This window comes from Astyanax mexicanus, chromosome 1 (assembly GCF_023375975.1).
Source record: "Astyanax mexicanus isolate ESR-SI-001 chromosome 1, AstMex3_surface, whole genome shotgun sequence".
NCBI classification, from domain to species: Eukaryota; Metazoa; Chordata; class Actinopteri; order Characiformes; family Acestrorhamphidae; genus Astyanax; species Astyanax mexicanus.
The window spans coordinates 72,058,861-72,082,633 of record NC_064408.1 but is presented as its reverse complement, the minus strand read 5'-3'; the positions used below and the strand labels follow the sequence as shown (position 1 = coordinate 72,082,633).

General features: G+C 38.8%; 1 protein-coding gene across 2 annotated transcripts in view; it reads left to right on the top strand.

Annotated features, from left to right (window-relative positions):
• LOC103024968 (kelch-like protein 29) overlaps window positions 1-23,773 on the top strand; it is a 323,277-nt gene that overhangs the window by 289,386 nt on the left and 10,118 nt on the right. For both annotated transcript variants that reach the window (XM_007229706.3, XM_049482708.1), the window contains one exon: window positions 18,505-18,698. In XM_007229706.3, coding sequence (XP_007229768.2) covers window positions 18,505-18,698 — 194 coding nt within the window. The remainder of the gene's footprint in view (window positions 1-18,504; window positions 18,699-23,773) is intronic.

The following is a 23,773-nucleotide window of genomic DNA, read 5'->3' as shown; positions in this document are numbered from 1 at the left end:
ATACAGTATATATAACAGTAACTGAAGTATCAGTTTAAAGCTGTTTATCCTGAGAGTTTAAGGTAATTATTATACCAGGTCTACTTTTAATAATGTCACAATAGATAGATAGATAGATAGATGGATGGATGGATGGATGGATGGATGGATGGATGGATGGATGGATGGATGGATGGATGGATGGATGGATGGATGGATGGATAGATGGATGGATGGATGGATGGATGGATGGATGGATAGATAGATAGATAGATAGATAGATAGATAGATAGATAGATAGATAGATAGATAGATAGATAGATAGATAGATAGATAGATAGATAGATAGATTTTGTAAAGCTATGAAACTGGACACGTACAAGGCTTTTGTGTAACAGCAGCAATATGTACAAATGTTTTTTTTTTGTTTGTTTATGATAAAACTATCTTATTAAATACTTTTTGCAGAGAAACAGCAGATAACATTTTTTAAACCAGTTTACACAATAACCTCGCTAACACCTAGCCAGGACATTTTTGGTGGACTACAAGGTCCTGCACCATTGGGAATACCTTTTTTCAGCATCTTTTCATCATTTTCTTAGATAAATTTAAAGCGTAAAATTTTTTATTAAAAACTTTGACTTTTCATTTTGGGAGTGACTATTTGAACCTGTGTACAAGTAGCTTTTGCATCACAGGGAGGCTAATTTCACCCCTTAATAAATAAAAAAGACTTTCAGCGAATGTGAGACAAAATAAAAGCGCAAATGCAAAGGATCCACTGGAAAATCTTGGCAGAATGTGGTTTAGTATATTAAAAATACTTTTTAGCATTTTAAGTACAATTACACATTCTAACCAAACATACTAAAGTTAGATCACTCTGGCCAGACTCAGCTGAGTGAGCTGCCCTACCTCACCTTGCAGTGCAGTTTACCCAAATGACTGGGAATATGTTATTTTTACCCATAGAGATCCCAGGACTCGTACATTAATATTGTAGCAAAGCAATGTCAAGCCTCTTGCTATTCTGTAAACTTTAGAATAAAGATTAATCATATCAGTAAATTAAAACTACTTAAAATATAACATGGTCATTATAGTCAAACAAATCTAATATTTGGGTGTAAGTGAGCAAAAGAGAGATTCTAGTGGCTAAACTGTGAAAATGAAATTTAGTTTTAATAATGTAGATTGACAAAATTAGTTATGACATACATGAGTTATCCAAAAAGCTTATATAACTCAACATATATATATATATATATATATATATATATATATATATATATATATATATATATATATATATATATAACTTTAGTGAGCTTTTATACTGTAATTATTCTGATTAAATAAATCAATATCGAGAGTTGAGCCTGGGCTTTTTTACTCACAATAGCCACAACAGAGCATTCAATAAAAAGGCAGAATCTTGTATATAGTGCATGAAATCAGTGACACAGTAAGAAAATGCAATGCTCCACGCTAATATATTTTCATTCCCAAGGTGGACGTGCATGCATTACAACTAATGTGGGATGGGTGGCATATTTTAATGAATTAAAGGGAGCATTGCCGGAGACTCCGACAGCATTGCCAGTGATATGTTAAGTTTAATTGGAGAAACTAGTCATCATGTGCCCTCCATTGCTCCATTGGTCAGATGGGCTCACTGAGGAAAGCAGTTTACATCACTGTTGCAGCAGACTCTGGTGCTCACCCATTGGCTGTTTGGTATGCGGGTGGCGGCCCGTGGCGTGTCAGGCACTCTGCTCTCCTGTGGCTGGCTGATTTGCCTGTAGTCTGAGGGTGATTGACACCGCTGCTGAAGGAGAATTTGTTTACGGGCCTGTGCTTATGGCCCTCTAGTCCGGCGCTCCTCGCCTCTCTCTCTCGGCCCCGGACTCGCCTAATTTGTGGCCCGCCATCCATCGTTCTCCGGCTTTTTTCACGCTCCTAACCATGAAATCGCCCACATTCGGAATTATGTCTTCAATCAGGCCTCTCCCAAGGCTGCGGCACGCTGCCTTTCTGTCTGCCCAGCAGGAGACTCCGAGCACGGCTCGAATAGAGGAGCCCGGGGTGCCGGGGCCGTCTGCAGTCTCTGGGTTATTGGGAGAAGGGCTTGGAGAATTACTGTTTGGGTCGAGGTTCTGCTGTGTGTCAGGGAGTGAATAAATTTACATTTGGCTCATTTGCTTATGAATGCGACAGATTTGTTTTGCCGTGATGGAAAATTCATTTCGAGAAAATGAAACACAAACAGACCGAATAGTATGTACAAAGCCCAACTGATTAATTATGAATTACTAACCATAACAGTGTTACTATGCAACTTCTTGAAATCTTGAGATGGAATTGTTGAGGTTAGGAATGATCTAAAAATGCCACTTATAAGCGTTATTCTGATTTTTTTATCCAGCATTTGTTCAGTCAGGTTTTTATTCTAGCAGTGATTTCTCTCTTTCTTTCTCCCTGATTATCTGTCAGAAATACTTCTGCTCTCGTTTTTCACTCTTTTTTTTACTGCTTCTGGAGCCTACTGGCGATATCTTGCCCCTCCACCTTTTAAAACAAAGAGAGATGTGTTGGCACTCTCCAACACACACAGCAGCCTGGTGTGTTGTGTTCTTCTGATCCTTTTCTCTCTCTTTTTTTTTTCTTTTGGCATAGATTCGGATGGAATCGGCCCTAGAGAATAACCTTTTTATTTTTGTATTTTTATTTTCAGGATCATGTTTGTGGCTGAACCTTCACTTCACTGACCTCCTTTTTCATGCACTGAGGAGCCTTTGTTAGTTTTTTATTTAATTATTAATATTATTTGTGTTATTTTCTGAAGCATCGTGTCGGTGGTTTTACGTGTGTTTGAAACAGAGCACACTGTTTTTTTTCTTGTTTAAAATACGCTGACTACCACAAACCTCAGTCTTCTTTAAACTCGCCTGCAGCGGTCGCGCTCAAGGTCCAGAAAGCAGAGCCGAAGAATAAAGGAATGCACCTGCAGTATTGAGAACTTTTATAAAGTATTCAGTGAAAAATCAGCCCAGCAGGGAGGAAATGTAGTTTTATATGATGAGATCATATTCAGTGGCTTTGCTAGAACAGTATTAAAGGGGCTTTAGAGATTCAGCACCCTTTCATAAATGTATATTAGCATTTTTATGCATTTTCTTATAACTCTTCAGTATCACTGTGTCAAAAATAGTAAGTACATGGCGTTAGTTGAGTTTGAGGACCTGTGAGAGGTGGTGTTGCTGATGCCCTGTTTAAGCTGGATGCATTGGCAATGCTGCAGGATGGATTTCTGTAGACAACACTCTCGACTCTCAAGACTTTCGACTGACTCATATCTGTGCCTCATTACTCCTTTCACTGAAGTGAGTCAGTGAATCATTATTGACCAGCTCAAAGCTTTCATTTTCCTTATGTCTTAAACAATAGCTTGTTTGTTGATATATTTTTTTCACCTTAAATGATAAAGCACTTACCTAAACTGTTGCACAGGTGATGAATGTAATATACTATAATAATAATAATAATATAATATACCATTTAAGGTTGAATTGAAATTGTGAAATTCTTGAACAATAAGAAGGTGAACAGGATCATTCCACTAAACTGAAGTTGGCTGATGGCCAAATGAGGCTAATATACAGCTGGCTATTCAGTTATAACCTTTTCTTGTCTTCTTTTTGGATAACTTACTTTGGGTTAATAAATGTGACAAGTAAACTATTTACATAAACTCAGACAGTATTAGCTTGAAGAAATAAATAGAATTTTACAGGCAGCTCTGTACATACAGCTCTGGAAAAAAAATAAAGAGACACTTCAGTTTCTGAATCAGTTTCTCTGATTTAGCTATTTATAGGTATATGTTTGAGTAAAATGAACATTGTTGTTTTATTCTATAAACTACAGACAACATTTCTCCCAAATTCCAAATAAAAATATTTTCATTTAGAGCATTTATTTGCAGAAAATGAGAAATGTCTGAAATAACAAAAAAAGATGCAGAGCTTTCAGACCTCAAATAATGCAAAAGAAAACACGTTTATATTCATAAAGGTTTAAGAGTTCAGAAATCAATATTTGGTGGAAAAAACCCTGGTTTTAAATCACAGTTTTCATGCATCTTGGCATGTTCTCCTCCACCAGTCTTACACACTGCTTTTGGATAAATGTATTCCACTCCTGGTGTAACAAATTCAAGCAGTTCAGTTTGGTTTGGTGGCTTGTGATCATCTATCTTCCTCCTGATTATATTCCAGAGGTTTTCAATTTGGTAAAATCAAAGAAACTCATCATTTTTTAGGTGGTCTCTTATTTTTTTCTTGTTTCTATGTCTTTGTCCAGTATTTAAAAGCAACCTCATCATCATTCATGATCATAAATTATTGTTTAGTGAGTATATATCTTGTATATATCTTGTTGAATAACTTAATTTGGTACATCTCAATTCCTCAATCTGTAGATGGCTTTATGAGCTCAGAAAGTCAGTCAGGTGAAAATGATTTAACCAGTTCAAACAACAACAAAAAAAGCCCTGAATACTTTAAATCTGAATCTGTACCAGTCTATAGTGTGTCTTGCTTGACTTCAGGACCTGGAAGTTGGTCAATATCTGTTGGAAGTTAATGGAGAGCTTTTAAGTTGTATCTTTGTACAGTACTAGGAAATCTAATAAGTGCAAGATACAAAAAAAAAATTGATTGATTTTATGCTAATTGTTGCTGCCATTTTACTACTATAATGAACAGACATTTTAGAAGTTTTTTTTTTAAGAAGAAGAAGAAGGAGATGAAGAAGTCCTGCCTCAGACCCCACAAGTAAGGTCTTTTACCCCCCTCTTATGATGATGCCCTTGGTCTTTTCATCTGTGACATACCGCTGATTATGGCTTGGAATTAGTGTGTGAAGTGTATGCAAACGCTAAAGTCTTAAGTCTATTAGTCTATTAGACTCAACAGTACTGTGACTAATTAACAGAAAGGGTCAGGAATGTGAGGTTTTAAAGCCGCTGCTGGCTCTGTTCTGGGTTCAGACGCTAGAAAGTTCCATTCAGAGCTGGAATGTGTCCTGCCATAGGTTCAGCTTCCCTCTGAAGAAATGTTTTGACACTAATCCTAACCCTATTGTCCTCTAACCTGAAGAAGCTGTCAGGCCTGTCAGTGCCCCCAACACACTCACACACACACACTTACCAAAGGTTTAGTGGCACTTTCTTACACAAAAACAGCCTGTGAAGACACAATGAACTTTGGTCATCGCTCATTAGCATCTTTTTTTCAGAGTATACTGTACATATGAGTGTGTGTTGTTAACAGTAGAAGAGTGTTTGTGTGTTTAGACTGTAGGAGAATGGTGAAATCGTCCTGTGGCACCCCCATCACCACGGTCGTGCAGCAGCTCCCGTGCACCCTGCCACGTTAATCCAGCACTCGGCGGGATTAGGGAATCTTCAGAACTTTGTCGCCTGCTGTGCCCCTCTGCTTTCTCCCCCGGCTCCCCCTGTCCCGCTGCTTAAACGCCTGTCTTCCACCCCGCCGCCCCGCTCTCTCTAGCTCTCCTCCATTAGGGAGAATTGGTACGTTGAAGATCCGAACCCTCTCGGAAAGCCCTGGCTAATTACCAGCCTTTCCCCTCGCTCCCTCCCTCCCTCCCAAACCCGGCTCGGCGTGCTGTGGGCGGCGTTCTCAGCGCTCAGCGGGGGGGCTGGCTGCTTCCCACTCAGTCCAGCGAAGCTCGGGGAGGAGGCCAGTGAAAGACTCCTCTCAGCCCACCCTCTCCAAGAGGGGTATATTTAGTCCCGGTGGGTAGCTAACGAGAGCTATCTGTAAAAAGCCTGCTGTTTCCAGCAGTCTCATCCCGCTAACTGAGAGCCTCAATCTTCGTCTTAGAGCACTGGCATCACGCCCATGGAGTTTTCCAACTTTTTTTTTTATTAAAAAAAAATATCATGACTAAAAAAGTCATGACTAAAAAATACATTTAGAAATAACATTTCAAGAATGCTGGATAATGGCATGTAAAACAAGCAATAAACAATAACCATAGCCCACAGGCCATATGTCCTATTTTATGCCCGCCACGCCTTATGTGGCCCGCGAGAGCTTGAAAAATCTTAGTGTCTAAAAATAAATAGGACAGAAACATGCTTTGACCGAAAACTACTTTTCCCACAATGCATGTGGATTCTATTACCTGCAATGTTACAGCTTAGCGACCGACGCTGCCGAAATTTTGCAGACAAATGTTTATTGTAATCTAAGCATCTCACTAGTTTGATGCAAGGCTGTTGCAGACATTTTTTTGGGAAATGCTACATCTGTCAAACATGTTCTTGGCAGCTCACAATTCTTGATTTTATTCTAATCAAGCCCCTTTTCAGTATGTCAAATGATTTGATCAAAGATTTTCATATTATAACTTGTGTTTGATGTTATTTTTCGTTCACTTGAATAGTTTGATCCTTGGTTGAAGTTTGTGGATTTCTTAACATGACTAATTAACAGAGAAACAAGCAAACATACTGCAATGATTTCATTGAATTAAGTAATAGATTCAAAGTAGTAACATCCATTTTCTTTACATTTGGTTACATTTTGTCACATTTTTAAGTTACATCTGGCCCTTTGAGGACAGTCATTACGCCAACTCCACCAATTTTTCTAGACTACTAAACTGAGAAATGTAGTTCTTAATATTGCAGTAATAATTAAATATGACATTTATTAACTTCATGTTCTCCCAACTTTAACCCTAAAATGACTGTCTCGAAGAACAGTGATGTATCAGTCTACTCATGCTTTATTAAGGCTCAGTAACACTGAGATAAATAACTGATCAGCAGCACAGTGATTTATCAGTCTACTCATGCTTTAGCAGAGCTCAATTAGCTACATGCCATGCTCTGATTTTAAGTCAATAATTGCTGAAGAATCTTTTTAAGTGTAAAGTGTTTTTTTTGTTTTTATATAGTCACCAAAATGTTTATATATTTATAACTGTATTCTGAATAAAAATGTAATTGTGAGACTCCTAGACAGCCGTGAGGCCAGACTGGAGGAAGACTGGAGTCTGAATTCTGTTGACAGTGTTCTTCACTTTTGCTGGGGCTTCCAGCACGCAGAGACTTTGGCTGTTGACAGGGATAGATCTTGGCTGTGCCCAGGGAGGGTATTATAGGTTGGAGGAAGTAATGGATGTAGCGGGGAGGCTGTGCACCATCGGCCAGATAAATGACTCGCTGATGCATTGGGAGATTTCGCCGGAGTTTCACCGGCAGGCAACTCATTTCTTTCCTCTTTTCTCTCTTTCTACCACTCTTTCTGCCCCCTCCAGCCCTGCCAGGCCGCCAGATTCTTTTTTTACTGCCAGAGACGGGGCTCGTAATGAAGAAAGAGAAGCTGAGGGACAGGGAGAGGGAGGAGAGGGCGAGGGGGAAAACGCCACAAAAAGATACATTAGGAATATCTAAGGATCCGTAATCACCTCCCGCCCGTGATAGATGGCTAGACAGCAGGAGCGTGGCCTTTGAGAAATGAGCGCAGAGCGAGAGGGCCTTAGCAGGAGTGTGGTGTCACGAGATCGCTGACCTACATGTCTTAAAAGCCTACCGTAGGTGGCGGTGAAAGATAGCGCTGGTGCTTCTGCACGTTAATAACACACTTCCACATCCTGTCCTTTTCCCGGACTGCCGGCGCGGCGGCACATCAGTCCAGGGCAGTCCACGGCAGCACCGGGAAAAGTGCTTCACTCGGCTCCTAATGAAACGGGAATCTCCTGGCGGGTAATGAAGTCCCGGCTCCACTCGCTCTGGGCTATGGCTGCTTGCGGACTGAGGTGCAGTAATTGGCGTATGACCTACTCGAGCGTCCAGTTGTAATGTCACTGTTTGTGTGTGTGTGACGCACAAATCCAATTAAGGCTGAGTACCGAGCTGCGTGCAGTTTTCCTGACGGAGGCTGAAGGTGCCCTCTGTAGTGATGGAGTAGGAGATGGGAGTGCGGATGCAAAGGTGTGTATGTGTGTGTGAGAGAAGTGGCGGATCATATTACAAATGAGTTTATGCACGTGGATTATCGTGCAAAATCTGGGAGGAGCGATTTTACAGCCGCTGTCAGAAGTGGATCAGGTGAAGGTGGCAGAAAGGTGAAAGCTGTAATTGTTCGGCGGCTGCACGGCACAGCACTGCTCTCCCCCTTCATTGTGTTTCTTTCTTTATTTATTTTCAGTTATGACTCATCCTCAAAAACAATAGACTTTATTTTGGTGCTAATTACAGCACATTTATTGTGTGTGTGTGTTTTTTTTTTATCGTTTGCTGTGTGAAACAGTGGCAGGGTTGTGTGTGGGGTTATGAATGGTGCTGTGCACAGTGTCTCTCAGAGTTCTGGAGCAAACCTGGAGGGAGCACCGTAGGGGGCTGGAGGAGGTTATTTAAATATATGGATATTCAAACTCAGCATCACATTTGTTCGCATATTCAGAAATTCAAATATGCAAATATTATTATTATGTATGTGTTTTGTATGTTTTTAACATATAAGTTATGGAACAATGAGAAAAAAGAGTAATGCTTTGCATCAGGAACACTGCGTGCTCTTGTGTACTCATTACAATACAATGCAACATACAGTATTTTCTTGCTGGAATTTTATTCCAGCAGAATGGGATGTTTAAATCGGATTTGATTAAAATGCTACAAAAAATATTAGTATTGCTGTGAAAATTAAAGTGCAGCGTAGGTTTTGCTATAGACTCCAATGCTACGTCACCTAATTGCCTATCCAATCAGCCGCTCCCTTCTGCCTTTAAATAACAAGAAATACACTAACATGCTAAAAGTCATGGGATAGCAGTAAATTGAAATGTCAGTTGATCGTGATGTGTTACCTCAGGAGACAACGTGGGAACACCCACACCTGTATAAAGTGTGAGGTGCTATCTAGTAAGTGAGGCTAAACACTGGCCAGTGCTTATTACAAGGCAATCTGAATTATCAGAGTACAAGCAAGGCCTAATAGTGAGTACCAGATGGGTAAGGTATTCCCTTTTTTAAAAATCTGTGGGCATTTATGGCATTCCTCAAACCACAGTAGGTGCTAATGATCATGACCTGCAGTTTCAGGCTAGAAAAGTCAGCGCACAAGTCAGTGCAACATTCTTTATCTTCTAATGGAACATGATAATAATCACTGTGTCTTTTAAACTGGAATAACTGTTAAAAAAAAAGAAAAAAAGTTTACACTAGTTTGACCCCTTCACAGACCAGGATTTTTGTCATTTGATATTACACCACAAAATCTTGAGGATTTCTATTCAAGCATTACATAAAAAGCTTTCATGTTTGATAAGGAACACTGAAATACTGAAAAGCAGAATTGTAATTGTAATAGAAAATATAAAAAAAAACATTTAAGTAAATCTGCTTATGTCAAAATATAATATAAAGAATAAAAACAAGAAAATTGTCTCTTTCCTAAACTTCATTTTAAAATCAGTGTTTTTCTGAATACAAATCAATCAGTTCATGTCCTCCAATCCTTTAGTTTCTTTATGTTCATCTATTTTTTATGTCTATTTTCAAACCAGCAGAATTTGAGTTGATTCCTGTTACTGATCTGTATTGAATGTATAGTAATGTGAGTTATTTTACTGCAGAAAAAAAGGGTTTTGTATCACCTACACCTGTAGCCCGTATACAGAACAAGGCCTTTTTCAAGGGGTTACGAAGAACTTGTCAAGTGTGTTTTGTCGTAGTCATTCTGCGTAACATATTTCAAGCAGTGGATTCTGCAGAAACACTACAAAACAAACAGTACAGAATCAAACAGACAGCGTTAACCTAGGTGGGCTGGATATTGCCTCTGAGATGTTTACAGTAGTCTTTTCATATAATTAGCTCTCATTATTTTCCTGGAAATGCTTGTGAATCTGCAGAAGGCCTTCCGTATTAATGAGCAAACGTCTGATTCCGTGGATACCAAGGTGAGGCTCTGAAGAATTGCTTTATTACACAGTGATGAAGCTATTAGCGTGGCAGAAAGAAGTACGTCATAATTAAGATCTGTCAGTGTCGTCCCGACGCTGTGGGTTTAAGCTTCCTGAGTGCGCCTTCATTCAAACTCAGTGGAGGTGATCAAACAGCGCACTTAATCATGCTTTAAGGGAGGGCGGTTTTTAATTGCGGAGTAATGGGCAACTTTGTCAGTAAGAAACATTGCGATGCATTGTGCTGATACAATAGCGGACTCGTTAGCTGCGTAGCTATTGTGTTGCTTGTTTTGCTCGTTCTGAAACTACAAACTACGCTCGTTCTGAATTACAATCTGTAGCCTTACTGAGCCATCTCTAATAGCTTTAGGGTTAATGTGTAATACTTTGGAGAATATCGTATTCCGAATACAGTAATATTACGTATTTTACCTGATTTATAGGGTGTAAATTGCCCTGCAGTGGGTGTGCAGATTATCTCATTAAGGCAGTATTCCTGTTAACCTGTGCAGAGACACTGGGACACTGTGTCCCTTTATAACAGAAATAATTATGTCTCTTTTATCTCCTCTGAGAACGGCAAGATAGACTACAGAAAAACATAGCTTTTTTTTGGACCGTGATGGTGTTGCTTCCCTGCCTCCGTGTTTCTCATCCTGGGAGGCTGCAGTTTGGCTGTACCTGTCGACGGGTTCACAGGTTAATTGTGCAGGGAACTGCAGGGCGACAGCTCGGGTCCGGCCATCATCTCTCAGAGGCACACAAACAGTCCGAGTGCCATCCAGTTGGACAGAGCTGTACTGTAGTCCTCTGCAGCGCTGCTAGTCACTTTCGGGCAGCGTTCTCCTCCCGCCTGAAACACCAAACGATTATATCCCAACCTGGAGTATATCTCCTGCAGTGCCCGTGCAGTGCCATGCTAACCTAATGCTAATCGTACACTAGAGAGCCTTTGACCGGTGGCGGTGTTGACGGAGTGAACTTGGCAGCCCCGGGCCGGAGATTTATGCAGCAGAAACCCTGCCAGATGCCGGCCGCCCCGTCACACACTCACACACCATCAACATATTGATTCCAGGCATGGCCGTGCATGAAAACAGCACGCCGTTAGCTCGTCGAGCCGCTGGCACGGCGAGTGGAGTGTCCGCGGTGACCTTCTCCACTCTCAATAGGCTGTTGTGCAGCTGTACCTGAGCGCTAGGTGAGATAAGCCCGCGCGCGAGCGGTCGGGGAAGCAGCGATAAGGTCAGGAGGAACTCTGATGTGCAGTTACATGCAATTCCTGAGATTTAAATGACTCGCTGCTGCATTTCCCTGCAGAGCGAGCAGGATCACAATTTCCATTTGTGCTTAATCACTGTAGCCGCTCTATCGCTGAAGCCGCCGCTACGCAGCGCAGTGTGGCAGTCAGATTTCAGTACCGCAGCAGCCTCTCCCAGGAGGCCGGCACTAGAGAAAGCACATTAAACCCTGCATACAAACATGACTTTTCTAGTATTTCTCATATTTTGTCTAACATGCACTTTTACACATTTTTCAATTGCGTCTGAGCTTCTGGTCAGATGATGCTGATCCCAGGATTGACGAGGTGTAAGTAAACTGTACACTCGCTTTAAGTAATAGAAGTTATAATCAGAGGTGTCAAGTAATTAAGTACAAATACTTCTTTACCTTATTTAAGTAGAAATGTTGGCAATCTCTACTTTACTGGATTACTTTCTACTTTTTACGTCTACTCCTTATATTTGTACACAATTATCTGAATTTTCTACTCCTTACATTTTGAAAATAGTCTCGTTACTCCTATTTAATTTCAGCTTGTTTTCATTCTGTCTTCTCATCATAAAAAAACACTATCCTAATAAGTATAAACTACGCCATTCTGACAGCCTATTGGTTTATACGCGATCCATCACACCTGCACACACCACATTCACATAACTCCAGCAAGAACATAGGAGACGTACAGTATGTAGTCTAGTATGAAGATGATCCGTAACAGAGACTCAAGATTAACATTTTAATATAACATTACAGTCATTGTAGTTTTGGGAAAAATGTGTTTTGTGGAGAGGGGGTAGTGCATTATAGGACCCTGTGGTGCGTTCTAAGCTTTTTCCCTTTACATTACTTTAAGTAGTTTTGGAATAAGTCCTTTTACACTTTTACTTGAGTTAAAAGCTTAAGTTTTTCTTAAGCAGAGGTGGACAAACAGCACTAGACATGCTTCATTTACTTTCCCTGGAAAAGGCAGCATGTTTTTCCCCTTTCCTACATGAAAAAAAAAACTTGAGTCAGGAAGAAGTGTGTCAATGCAACCACAGGGGAAAAAAAACACCAATAAAAAACATCTTTATGTCTTATTTTTATTGTTCTTTATTTGTTCATATAAGATCCCAAGTATTGAGCTATGGAGCAGTGGAGATGTGGAGATGTGCTCTCTGGAATGATGGTGCTCCATCCTATACTGTTGGAATGTATGGAGGGATGGGAACTTCACTAACACTCAAATTCTCACAGCAGTGCCACAAAATCTAGTAGAAAGAGTTCCCTGGACAGTAGAGACAGTTACTCCAACAAAAGTAGTGTGTTATCTTAAATATACCTTTGAATATTGAAAAATAATGAAAAATTATTAGTATCAAACACTTTTGATACTAATGGGAACATCCTTTGTGGAGATTGCCTTAATGTTAGAAAGTTAGGCATTGTTTTGACCTGCTAAATAAAGTTATGTTCCAAGTTAATATATATATATATATATATATTTTTTTTTTTTTTCAGAAATTGCTTTTAACAATGTACCATAATTTAATTTGTACTAAAGAGGCAGTACAGTAGATGTCTCACGTCTAATTTGCTCTTTCTGTGTTCGTTTGTAGCTCCGCCCCAGTCCAGTGTTCCTCCACGTGCTCCCATCTGTGTGCTTACCTGTTTAATTGTAGCTCCGCCCCCTTGTTACTTGTCCTTAGGTGTTTACTGTTTCCTGTCCCCTTCTGTGTGTAGAAATAGTTTCTTTCATTCCTGTCTCCCTCATCAGCGTTAGTCAGGTTTCGTGTTTCCTTTGTTAAGTTTTTTTTTTTTCCTCTCCCATATTTTCTTTATGTTTCATTTGTTTCGTTGGTTTGTTGGTATTTTCTATAATAAATATTAACTCGCATTTGCGTCCTCCTTCGTGTCTCATACCTGCTCCAAACCTGACAAGATGTAGTAGAATGATTAATTAAATATTAATGTTTTAGATCTTCTGAAGTGTAATTAAAAGCTAAACAGAAACAGTAATACCAGTAAATCTGCTTTTTTTTTGTTACATTTAAAAATATCCAAGTGCACACCTTATTGAATAATATTTCAATATGATTTCTACCATTCCAGAAGCGCAAACTTTATATTGATGCTTCTGGATGCACCGGTGCATTTTCCCAACTTTAGGTATATATATATATATATCACAGTGCACACCTTCCCTTCCTCCAGTGGAGCTCATCTTCTCCCAGTACCCCATGGGTTATCAAAGCGGCCAATCACACACTTCCCTCCAGCTCCCTGAGTGTGATTAAATTGTGTCTAGAAGGGGAGGGCAGGGGAGGAGAGGAGAGGGGGAAGGAAGGAAGGAGGTGAATCTGGGTCACAGTACAGTAGCTCTCTTAATTACGGCACGCCGGCAATGATAGCATCGCATAGCATACATCTCACACCACGTGCTCTGCAACACTCATCCTGCAGGATCTCATCAGCTCTGATATCAGATGCTGTATTGATATCATCATATGATCCCTTTTCCTCTTCTTCCTGCTCTGCTGCTAACCATGAACTGTGAGCTAACCTGTGTTAGCACTGCGTCATTTAGCTGACTGCCTTTGGCTTAGTTGAACAGTATTTATACAGTAGTGCTTGAAAGTTTGTGAACCCTTTAAAAATGTCTATATTTCTGAATAAAAATGAGCTAAAACATAATTAGATTTTCACTAAGTAGATAAAAGTAGATAAAGAGATCTCAACTGAACAAATGTGCCACAAATATTATATTTGGTCATTTATTTATTGAGGAAAATTATCCAAAATAATCCAAAAATTTGTGAGTGACAAAAGTAAGTGAACCTCTAGGAATATCAGTTCATTTGAAGGTGAAATAAGAGTCAGGTGTTTTCAGTCAATGAGAAGACAATCAGGTGTGAGTGGGTGGAAGAACAGGAATTTATCAAAGTCTGCTCTTTATAACAAATGTCTGTGGAAATTTATCATGGCACGAACTAAGGAGATTTCTGAGGACCTCAGAAAAAGAGTTATTGGTGCTCAACAAGCTAGAAAAGGTTTTCAAAACCATCTCTAAAGAGTTTTGACTCTTTTCACATTCAGACAGATTGTGAACAAATGGAGGAAAATCAAGAGCATGGTTACCCTCCCCAGGAGTGGTCAACCAACACGAATCACTCCAAGAGCAAGGTGTGTAATCGTCAGCGAGGCCACAAAGTACCCCAGTGTAACTTCTAAGCAACTGAAGGCCTCTCTCACATTAGCTAATGCTTTTGATACAGAGTTGAAGCTGTTCTGTATAAACAAATAGGCTAAAATTCCTCCAAGCCAGTTGGTTAGTTGCAGTTATTGCTGCAAAAGAGTGTCACACCAGACACTGAAGCAAAAGTTCACTTATAGTTGTGTTCAAAACGATTCTGATTGTTTTAGTAAGTGTCTTAGTAAGTTTAACAATTTTATTTTTTGTCTTGTTCACAATCACTACTCTCAAGAAGAGAAGTTTTAATCAGATGTTTGCAATCAGGCATTTAAAGCACCTGTAGATGTGAACAGAATCATAACAAGCAGCAATTGCTCTCAGGTATCTGGAACCTGAGGAACTGCTACAGGACTTGTCAGAGGGAGGTGCTGAAATTACGGGCCAGACAATAAAGGGCACCCTGCTGACTCCAAAGTCAACTCCGTATGCCAAAAACAATGTGGATAAACCACAAACAAAGGTTTTGGGATACTGTTCTCTGGAGCAATGAGGCAAAATTGAAACTTGGGCCTATGGTTCAGCAATATGTCTGAAGAAGGAAGAACAAGGCTTATACAATACATCAACACCTTGCCTACTGTGAAGCATGGTGGTGGGTCAGTCATGCTCTGGGGCTGTTTTGCTTCTTCAGGTACAGGGAATCTCTATCGTGTGGAAGGTACCATGAATTTAGTTTAAGTCCTTATTTGATCTGATAGTGAACAAAATAGAACTGTACTTTTCCACTGTAGAAGTGCTGTAGGATCTACACAACAACCAGGAAATTAGTAAAAGCTTTTATGGCCCTGGACTCTGCTGTCAAGACATTGATGGCAAACTAGATTAGGGCACTTTAATAAATCCCAGGAAATAGTGGTTAAATCAGATGCTGTTCCACATCTCTCTTCATTATTCTTTCATTTTACCAAATGGCCACATTTTGTCGCGATTTGCTCGTAAACACAGAAGCTTTTTTTTTTTTTCTCCTAATGTTCCTCCACCTCCTGCCGCTTCTTTCTCAGATACTGCTTCATATTCCTCTCCCATTTTTCATCACCTGCAAATTTCCACACTGGCAAAAGCAATTTGAGAATTTATTTATGAACAAGTCTGTGCTGCGTAATTGATTACATTTGCCTCATCATTGTGCTCCATGCTCTCATCCAGTTTCTTCATTAGGTTTTTATGTAATCCACCGCTGCTAAAGCTTGTTGGCTCTCTCCATTAAGACACAGCGGGATTAAGCCTCCTTCTTAAACTTGGAGTTTATTTTGACATTCCTCTCAGCAGCTATTAGAGGGGACATTATTCTGCATGCTGGCTGACAACGTTCACGCTCACTCACCTGCTCAGAAGCACATGAATGAGCTCAGATAGTCGTACGCTGCTGATCACTGCTGCTGAAGACATTCGCCGGCTCTCTGCTGATACGTGTGATGACACATGTGGGATTACACTGATGACATTTCATTATACTGTGTCACAATGTAATGATGAATGGTCCAGTATAAAAAAAAACTGAATAGCACTGCGAACTTATGAACAACATCCAGGATTCTCTTATTTTTATACTACCTATAAAATCTCTAAGCAGATAACAGAGATAACAGACAGATATACGTAAATGCAAGGGGGTTGTTCAGTTAATCAGAAATACCAGAGATACAACTAAATAAATGAATAAAAAAATCAATTTAAATACTGTTGTACCTTTAATATATGCATATAATCACATAAAAAAAAAAAAAAAAAAAAAAAAAAACACTGTTCACAGCTCAAAGAATAGTGTTTGGGATCCTTGCTTAGCTTGCATTGAGTGGGATCACCTCACTGTGTTTCTGTTTCCTACGTTTTATTGCTTTCAATGCTGCCAATGTTTATAAAAGTTTTTGGGTCTTATATAAAGCTGGGTAAATATTCAGAGCTAACAGTAAAAGTAGACAGTGAGATTGTCACAACAAATGCCAGTGTTAAGAAACTCAGAAGTGATTTTTATGGTTCTCAATCAGATGAGAGTATGATGCCGCGAGCCCTTTTATGCTAATGTAAATAAAAAAAAACAAGAATTTTTTGCTAGAAAAGCTGCTTTTTTGGATAGACCTACCTTACAGATATTGGCGGGATCTCTCAACAGCAACCTCATTTTGACTACTAACTCACAACTAACTCCTGTTATATTGGTTATATTTAAAATTTAAGAACAAGTAACGAACGAAAAGCTCAAAACAATCTGTTAAGGATTATCTTAAAACTACATCCATGTACTCACCGGGAACTCATTTCAGATCCATGAACTGGGAAAAAAATGTCATTCTGCAGCTGTGCTTTGAAATATATACCCTCTTAAGATTAAAAATAGCCCATTAGACAGAGTTCTAAACAGGTTTTAAGAAGATGGTTCTCTAGAAATAGCATAAAGTTAGTGGAGACATTGAGAGTACTAAATATCATCTGAAATATCTTTACTGGTTTTTATGGTTTTATCTAAAAAAATGTGATCTGTAGAGGCATTTTTAAATGGAATCCTATGAGGAAATGTCTAAGCTAAAAAATGTCTGCACAAAAACTGTACAAATAATCACTTCAGAAAGCACAAGCAACTTAATTCAGTACAGTTTCCAACTTAATAAGCCTAAGTGCTTTATTGTGATTTAATCCTCAGTGATTTGAAGAGTCTAATGCTTGTTGTTTCGTGTATGTACTTTTAAATCATTAAACAAATTCAATCAATCAATCGATCAATCAATCAGTCAATCAATCAATCAGTCAATCAATCTAAAGTAAGTTTGTTTCTAATACTTTTAGTGCACTAGTAACTGTAACACAACCTACAGTAAATAATGCCGCTCAGGTAAAGTAGCTTTACTCAGTAAAAAAACACACGTTATGATGATTGCATGCTGGGGCGGATTTGGATGTTCTGGGGCCCCAAGCAATGTTTTTTTTTTTTTTCGGTGGCCCTAATCAAACAGATTTTTTTGTATATCAAAATGCAATATTGACTCACCTTGCACTATTTTCAGTCTTCATACTCTTCATGCTCTCAGAATTGAACCATCCTGGTTTTAGTTTCAGCAACGCATTGATAATGTTCTCCATGTTTAATGACCTACGGACTCTACGGAAATTTTTATCAGTTTTAAGGAGAAGAAGCTTCTTTCGCCTTAAGGAACAATGATAGGCTTTCTAAGTCTACCTCGCCTAGCTTAACGTGTGTGTGCAGTGTCTCTTCGATGTCGAACAAAAAGGAAATGATGCATTCCAGGGTTTTTTTTTTTTTTTTTGACAACCTTTTGGCCAGCAGGGGGCTCCCTGATCCCTGGGGCCCCAAGCAATTGTGTGGTTTGCTTGGTGGTAAAATCCACCCCTGTTTGCACGTATGTGGTTCATTCATTCTGTCAGCAGGACATTGCTGTGTTAAAACTAATGTTTTAGATCTAGAGGGTTGGCTCTTTCCCCCACATTTTATAATATATACAACAAAATAAACACAGTCTGTATACGTTTACGTATCAGTTGTAGACAGTTGGTAATGGCAGTGTTGTGTTGAGTGGTGTCCTTTGTTCAGCAGATTAATGAGTTTAGTTACGAGTGTTAGGTGTGAGTGATCTCCTAGTCTCTGAGAGTCATTAGGAGCTCTTCTGAAGTGATTCAAAGGAGCCCTGATTGCAGATCCTGAAAACAATGGTCATGTGGATGAGCTCTCCATTTGGATGGCTCTCTGTGGTGTCCTCTGATGAGCGGCCCACAAGCTCTGATATTAGCTCACAGGAACTTTCCACCAGGAACGATCAGGGCACGGCAGCGGAGAGCGCTACGGCAGCCGCGGGAATTCTCTTTCATTGTGGTCCTAATAAGCGAGACCGTCGACACCGTGTCGGCTCCATTTTTCCAATAATGAAGATCAGTATAAAGACAATGTCTGCTCCTTGATCCGGCCCCGCCGCACGGCGAGGGGGTAAGAATAGCATGGAGCTGGCATTACTACTAACTTCCTCATTTCCTCTCTTCTTCCTCTGCAGATATGACACCATCACTAACCAGTGGGAGACAGTGTCTCCACTGCCCAAGCCTGTCCACTCAGCAGCAGCCACTGTGTGCGGGGGGAAGGTGTACGTGTTCGGAGGGGTGAATGAAGCTGGACGATCGGCTGGAGTCCTGCAGTCTTACGTCCCTCAGACCAACACCTGGAGCTTCATAGAGTCGCCTATGATTGGTGAGCGAGTTCAGTTCATTTCAATGAAATTATACAAATATTGTGTGCCTTTACAGTGGCTTGCAAAAGTTTCCATACCCCTTAAACTTTTCCACATTTTGTCACCTTACAACCACAAGCTCATTTGTATTTCATTGAGATATTAACTGAGAGATAAACAAAGACAAAGTATTGCATAAGTGTGAAGTGGTACGAAAATGATACATGGTTTTTATTTTTTTTATCAAATAATAAAAATCTGAAAAGTGTGACATGCAAAAGTATTTGATGCTTAGTAGAGCCACCATTTGCTGTAATTACAGCTGTAAGTGCTTTAGGGGTTTGTCTCTACCAGCTTTACACATCCAGAGACTGAGATTTTTGCCCATTCTTCTTTATAAAACAGCTCAATCTCAGCCACGATGGATGGAGAGCGTCTGTGAACAGCAGTTTTCATGTCTCTCTACAGGAAGCTCAATGCTATTTAAGACTGGATCATTCTAACACATGAATATTCTTTGATTTAAACCTTGAACCATTCCACTGTAGCTCTGTAGCGTTGTGTGTTTAGGGTCGTTGTCTTGCTGGAAGGGGAATCTTCGTCCCAGTTTTAAGTCTTTTGCAGCCTCCAACAGGTTTTCTTCCAGGATTGCCCTGTATTTATCTCCATCCATCTTTCCATCAACTCTGACAAGCTTCTCTGTCTCTGCTGAAGAAAAGCATCTCTTCAGCATGATGCTGCCACCACCATGTTTCACAGTGGGGGCAGTGTGTTCAGGATGATGCACAGTCTTACTTTTCCTCCCCATATAATGCTGTGCATTTAGGCCAGAAAGTAACATTGGCCTCATCTGACCACAGAACCTTCTTCCAAGTGTTTGCTGTAACTGCAAACAACAATTAATATGTTTCTTTCAACAATGGATTTCTTCTTCCACTCTTCCATAAAGGCCATATTCGTTATGATAGTTGTCCTGTATACAGATTCTCCCATCTGAGTTGTGGATTTCTGCAGCTCCTCCAGAGTGACCATGGGCCTCTTGGCTGCTTCTCTGAGCAGTGCTCTCCTTGCTTGATCTGTCAGTTTGGGTGGACAATTATGTCTTGGTAGGTTTGCTAGTGTAGAATACTTTTTTCTATTTTTGGACAATGGATTGTACAGTGCTTCTTGGGATGCTCAAAGCTTGGGACATGTTTTTTATAACCTTTTATTGCTTTAAACGACTTCTACACAACTTTATCTTTGATCTGTCTGGTGAGTTGCTTGGTCTTCATGATGCTGTTTGTTCACTAGTGTTCTCTAACAAACCACTGAGGTCAATATATAGAACAGCTGTATTGATACTGAGACTAAACTACACACAGCTGGACTCTATTAACATATTCAGTGATTTCTGAAGGCAGTTGAGAGCACTGGATTTTTTATTTAGGGGTTTTAGAGTACATGGGCTAAATACTTTTTTAGATTTTTATTTGATTAAAATTTTTGAAAACCATGTATCATTTTCGTTCCACTTCACACTCATGCAATACTTTTCTTTGTGTTTGTCTGTCACTTAAAATCTCAATAGAATACATTTAAGTTTGTGGTTGTGAGGTGACCAAATGTGGAAAAGTTCAAGGGGTATAAATACTATTGCAAGCCACTGTATACATTGCCATGCAGTAGATCGGGCACCAAACTGTGCAACTGTATGTAAGTAGAATATGAGTTGATCTCTAAAAGACAGACAGTTAAGGATGAAACTTTAAGATTTTTGTTTAGTTAAAAGTAAAAAGGTGGAAAATCACAATTAAAAAGTTTGGAGTAGTAAGTATTACGAAAGTCTCAGACTTTAATTGGGTTGTTAAGGCTATGACTCTGGCTTTACACTCATCATTAGGCAAAGCTAAAGATGCTGCTTTAAAAAATACTCTGACTTTTCAAACATTGTCTCAACAATAATCATCAGCCATCAGCTTCTAAGCAGCAGCTTTCTGACACTCTAATCACTGAATAGTTGAAGAAGGAGAAGTCAGTAAGAGAATGTGAAGCTGCTGTCTGGAACACCAAGAACACTTTCAGAGAGATTGTTAAAAATGTACATCAAAGCCCCACTTGACTGTAAAGCAGATGCTCGAGTGGTGATGTTCTCTCTACTACTAATACTACTGCTGCTGCTGCTCAGCAACACCCAGACAAATGTGACCTCTTCATGCTAAAACGTCAAAAAAAAAAAAAAAAAAGTCTGATGCATTTTGGAAACAAGTCTTGTGGATCAATGAACTTCTGACCACAATCAGCACAGGACTTTTTCACAAAAAGAAAACTGCTGCATCTGTTAAGACTGTGTTAAGTGTTGCAGTCAGTAGTATGAGGGACATTTAACTGGAAGAGGGACAAATAAATTCAATTAAATAGCAGCAAATTCTGGAAGCAAATATCAAGCCATCCATAAAAATCTACAGAAGGAAAAAAAAAATAATCACATAAAATACACCTAAAAATGCACAATAAATGACCTTAAGTAGCACAATCAGAATTATTTGACGCGAAGGTCACTCTCAGCTAACAATTTTTAGTCAATAGAATGACTTCAGTATGTTATAGCTAATGTTGTTCAAACATTCATTCTGTCAAGTTTTCTTGATGTCCTTTAAATGATTTTATTTAACGTTTTGAATGCTCTGCTAACATTGCTGCAACAATTATGTCACTATTTTAATTTTTAGATTTGGAAATTTGACTTCTAACATTTCCACAATGTTAGCATTCATCTCTCTGGGAACGTTGTGTAAGAAATTTCTAATAATATTATGATGCAAACTATTTTGTTAAATGTTTTCAGAACAAGCTAAACTTTCTGAAACCTGTTTAAAACATTGCTTAACGTTCTCTGTTAGCTGGGCTGTTGCTTGACCCAAACGTCACCAACTGGGCAAAAACATTTTTGGAACTTTGAAAGATTTAAATAGGCAAAAGTAATTTTTTATGTGTCATCTTTATTCTTGTGAAAAGAAAGTATACTTAAGAGCATTTAAAATATGTTCTAATTAGCTAAAGAATAGTAAAAGTGTATTTTCTATTTTTGCATATATATATATATATATATATATATACGGTATATATATATATATATATATATATATATATATATATATATATATATATATATATATATATATATATGTGCGTGTTTGTTGGAATTTAGCTTACATGTAGAAGTTGTAAATATAAACCATGATTAGCCAATAATTGTTTTTATTAACATCTGTTAAACATGACTAAGCACTTCTACAGCTCTGTTCAGTAAAATAAATATACCCGGTGTAAAGTGAAATGTAAAATTATTTTAATCCATGTACAGATGATTTCCAATAGAAGTAAAAATGTAAAATATATAATATTATATTAGTAAGTAACCAGTAACCAAGTGGTTACTAAACGTCACCAACTGGGCAAAAACATTTTTGAAACTTTTAGAAAGATTTAAATAGGCAAAAGTCATTTTTATGTGTCATCTTTACTCTAGTAAAAAAAGAAGTATACTTAAGAGCATTTAAAATATGTTCTGATTAGCTAAAGAATAGTAAAAGTGCATTTTTTATTTCATATACTTCATGAAAATACACATTAAACATACTTTTTCTGTATGTAAAATAGTGTATTTTGTAAAAAAAAAAAAAAAAAGGTTATTTTGTAAAAAAAAAATTATTTTTAAGCAATATGCTTAAAATTATACGGTAGTAAACACTGCTTAATGTACACTTCAGTGTATTTTTGCTCAAGTAGCATTAAGGTGTACACAATATGTGCAACAATCCTCTAAGCAGTACATTTACAATATACTTCAAGTGTATTAAAAAAGATGTTTTAAAAAAGTACTTTTGCACTGGAGAAATGAGGCTTTATATATAGAAAAATAGTAATTATAGCTGTGAATTTAGTACTGTGCAAACTGAATCATCACACACGCTTATCAAAATGTGTCTAATTGTTTGGTCAAAACCGTCTTTTTAATTGGCATTCTGACAGTTTCTGACTTGCTTTTTAAACAATACATGCTTTCAGTCTGCTGCAGCTAATAACGATGTAATTTGTCGTTTTGGTGTTTATTGTTTTAATTAGTGCATTTTAGATTAAAGTGCCAGAAAGCTACTTCTAGTTTGAACAACTCTAACTGAAAAAAAAACTGTTACTTGTTGGCTATATTAACACTGTGAAGTGAAGGGGGAAAAGAGGAACATTCATTCATACTGACATTTTAAATTGATTGGCATGTGTGCGAGGTCAGGAACCTGTCCGTATGAAGACCTATAACCATTTTAGAAATGGAAAATTGAAAGTTGAAAGCTACTACCTTGTCACACTTGGAGAGTGAAAATATTGTCATGCTGTGGATTTAAAAACATTGCATTGCTTTCTTTTTAATTGCAAAGTGGATATAGTGCTTATTTTGTAGAACTTTCTGTAATAGGATTCATTTTCTTTGTTTTTGTAAGAGAGAAATGTCTGTAGTCGGAATCACAGATCATGCTGCTTGCATCAGCAGCCGGAGTCTGAGAGAGAGCACTCTCTCCTCACCACTCCTATAGGGATGTTAGTCAGCACAGGCCTCTGTTAGCTGATGTATCAGAGCTGGGGAGCTGCGCTTTCCTCCCCTGTTATTCATCGTATTTCATCGGCGGTTGGCTGTACAGAGGTCCTTGAAAGTTTGTGAACCCTTTAGAAAGTTCTATATTTCTGCATAAATATCATAATACTTAAAACATCGTCAGATATTTTTTCACAAAAGAAACACTGTTGTTGTTGTTTCTTCAGCTGAGAACCAAACAAGCTCCGGCATCAAACATGCCTAAGCGGATGGATTACATGTGGCGTGAGATGAAAAGTCTAGATTTATTCTTTTGTTCCTGAGTCAAGCTGGTGTGGATGGATGGAGGGAACAGTGCGCTATGAAGGAAGAGGTTGTTGGAGTCGTGTTGGGCTCACACCGGTGCGCTCTTGTTATGTGTGTGCGTGTGTTTCTCCCGCCCCGTCTCCATGTGGAGGACAGGAGTTGATTATCAGAGCTAAGAGGCAGAGCGGATGTTGCCTGTGGCTCAGGTGCGAGTGG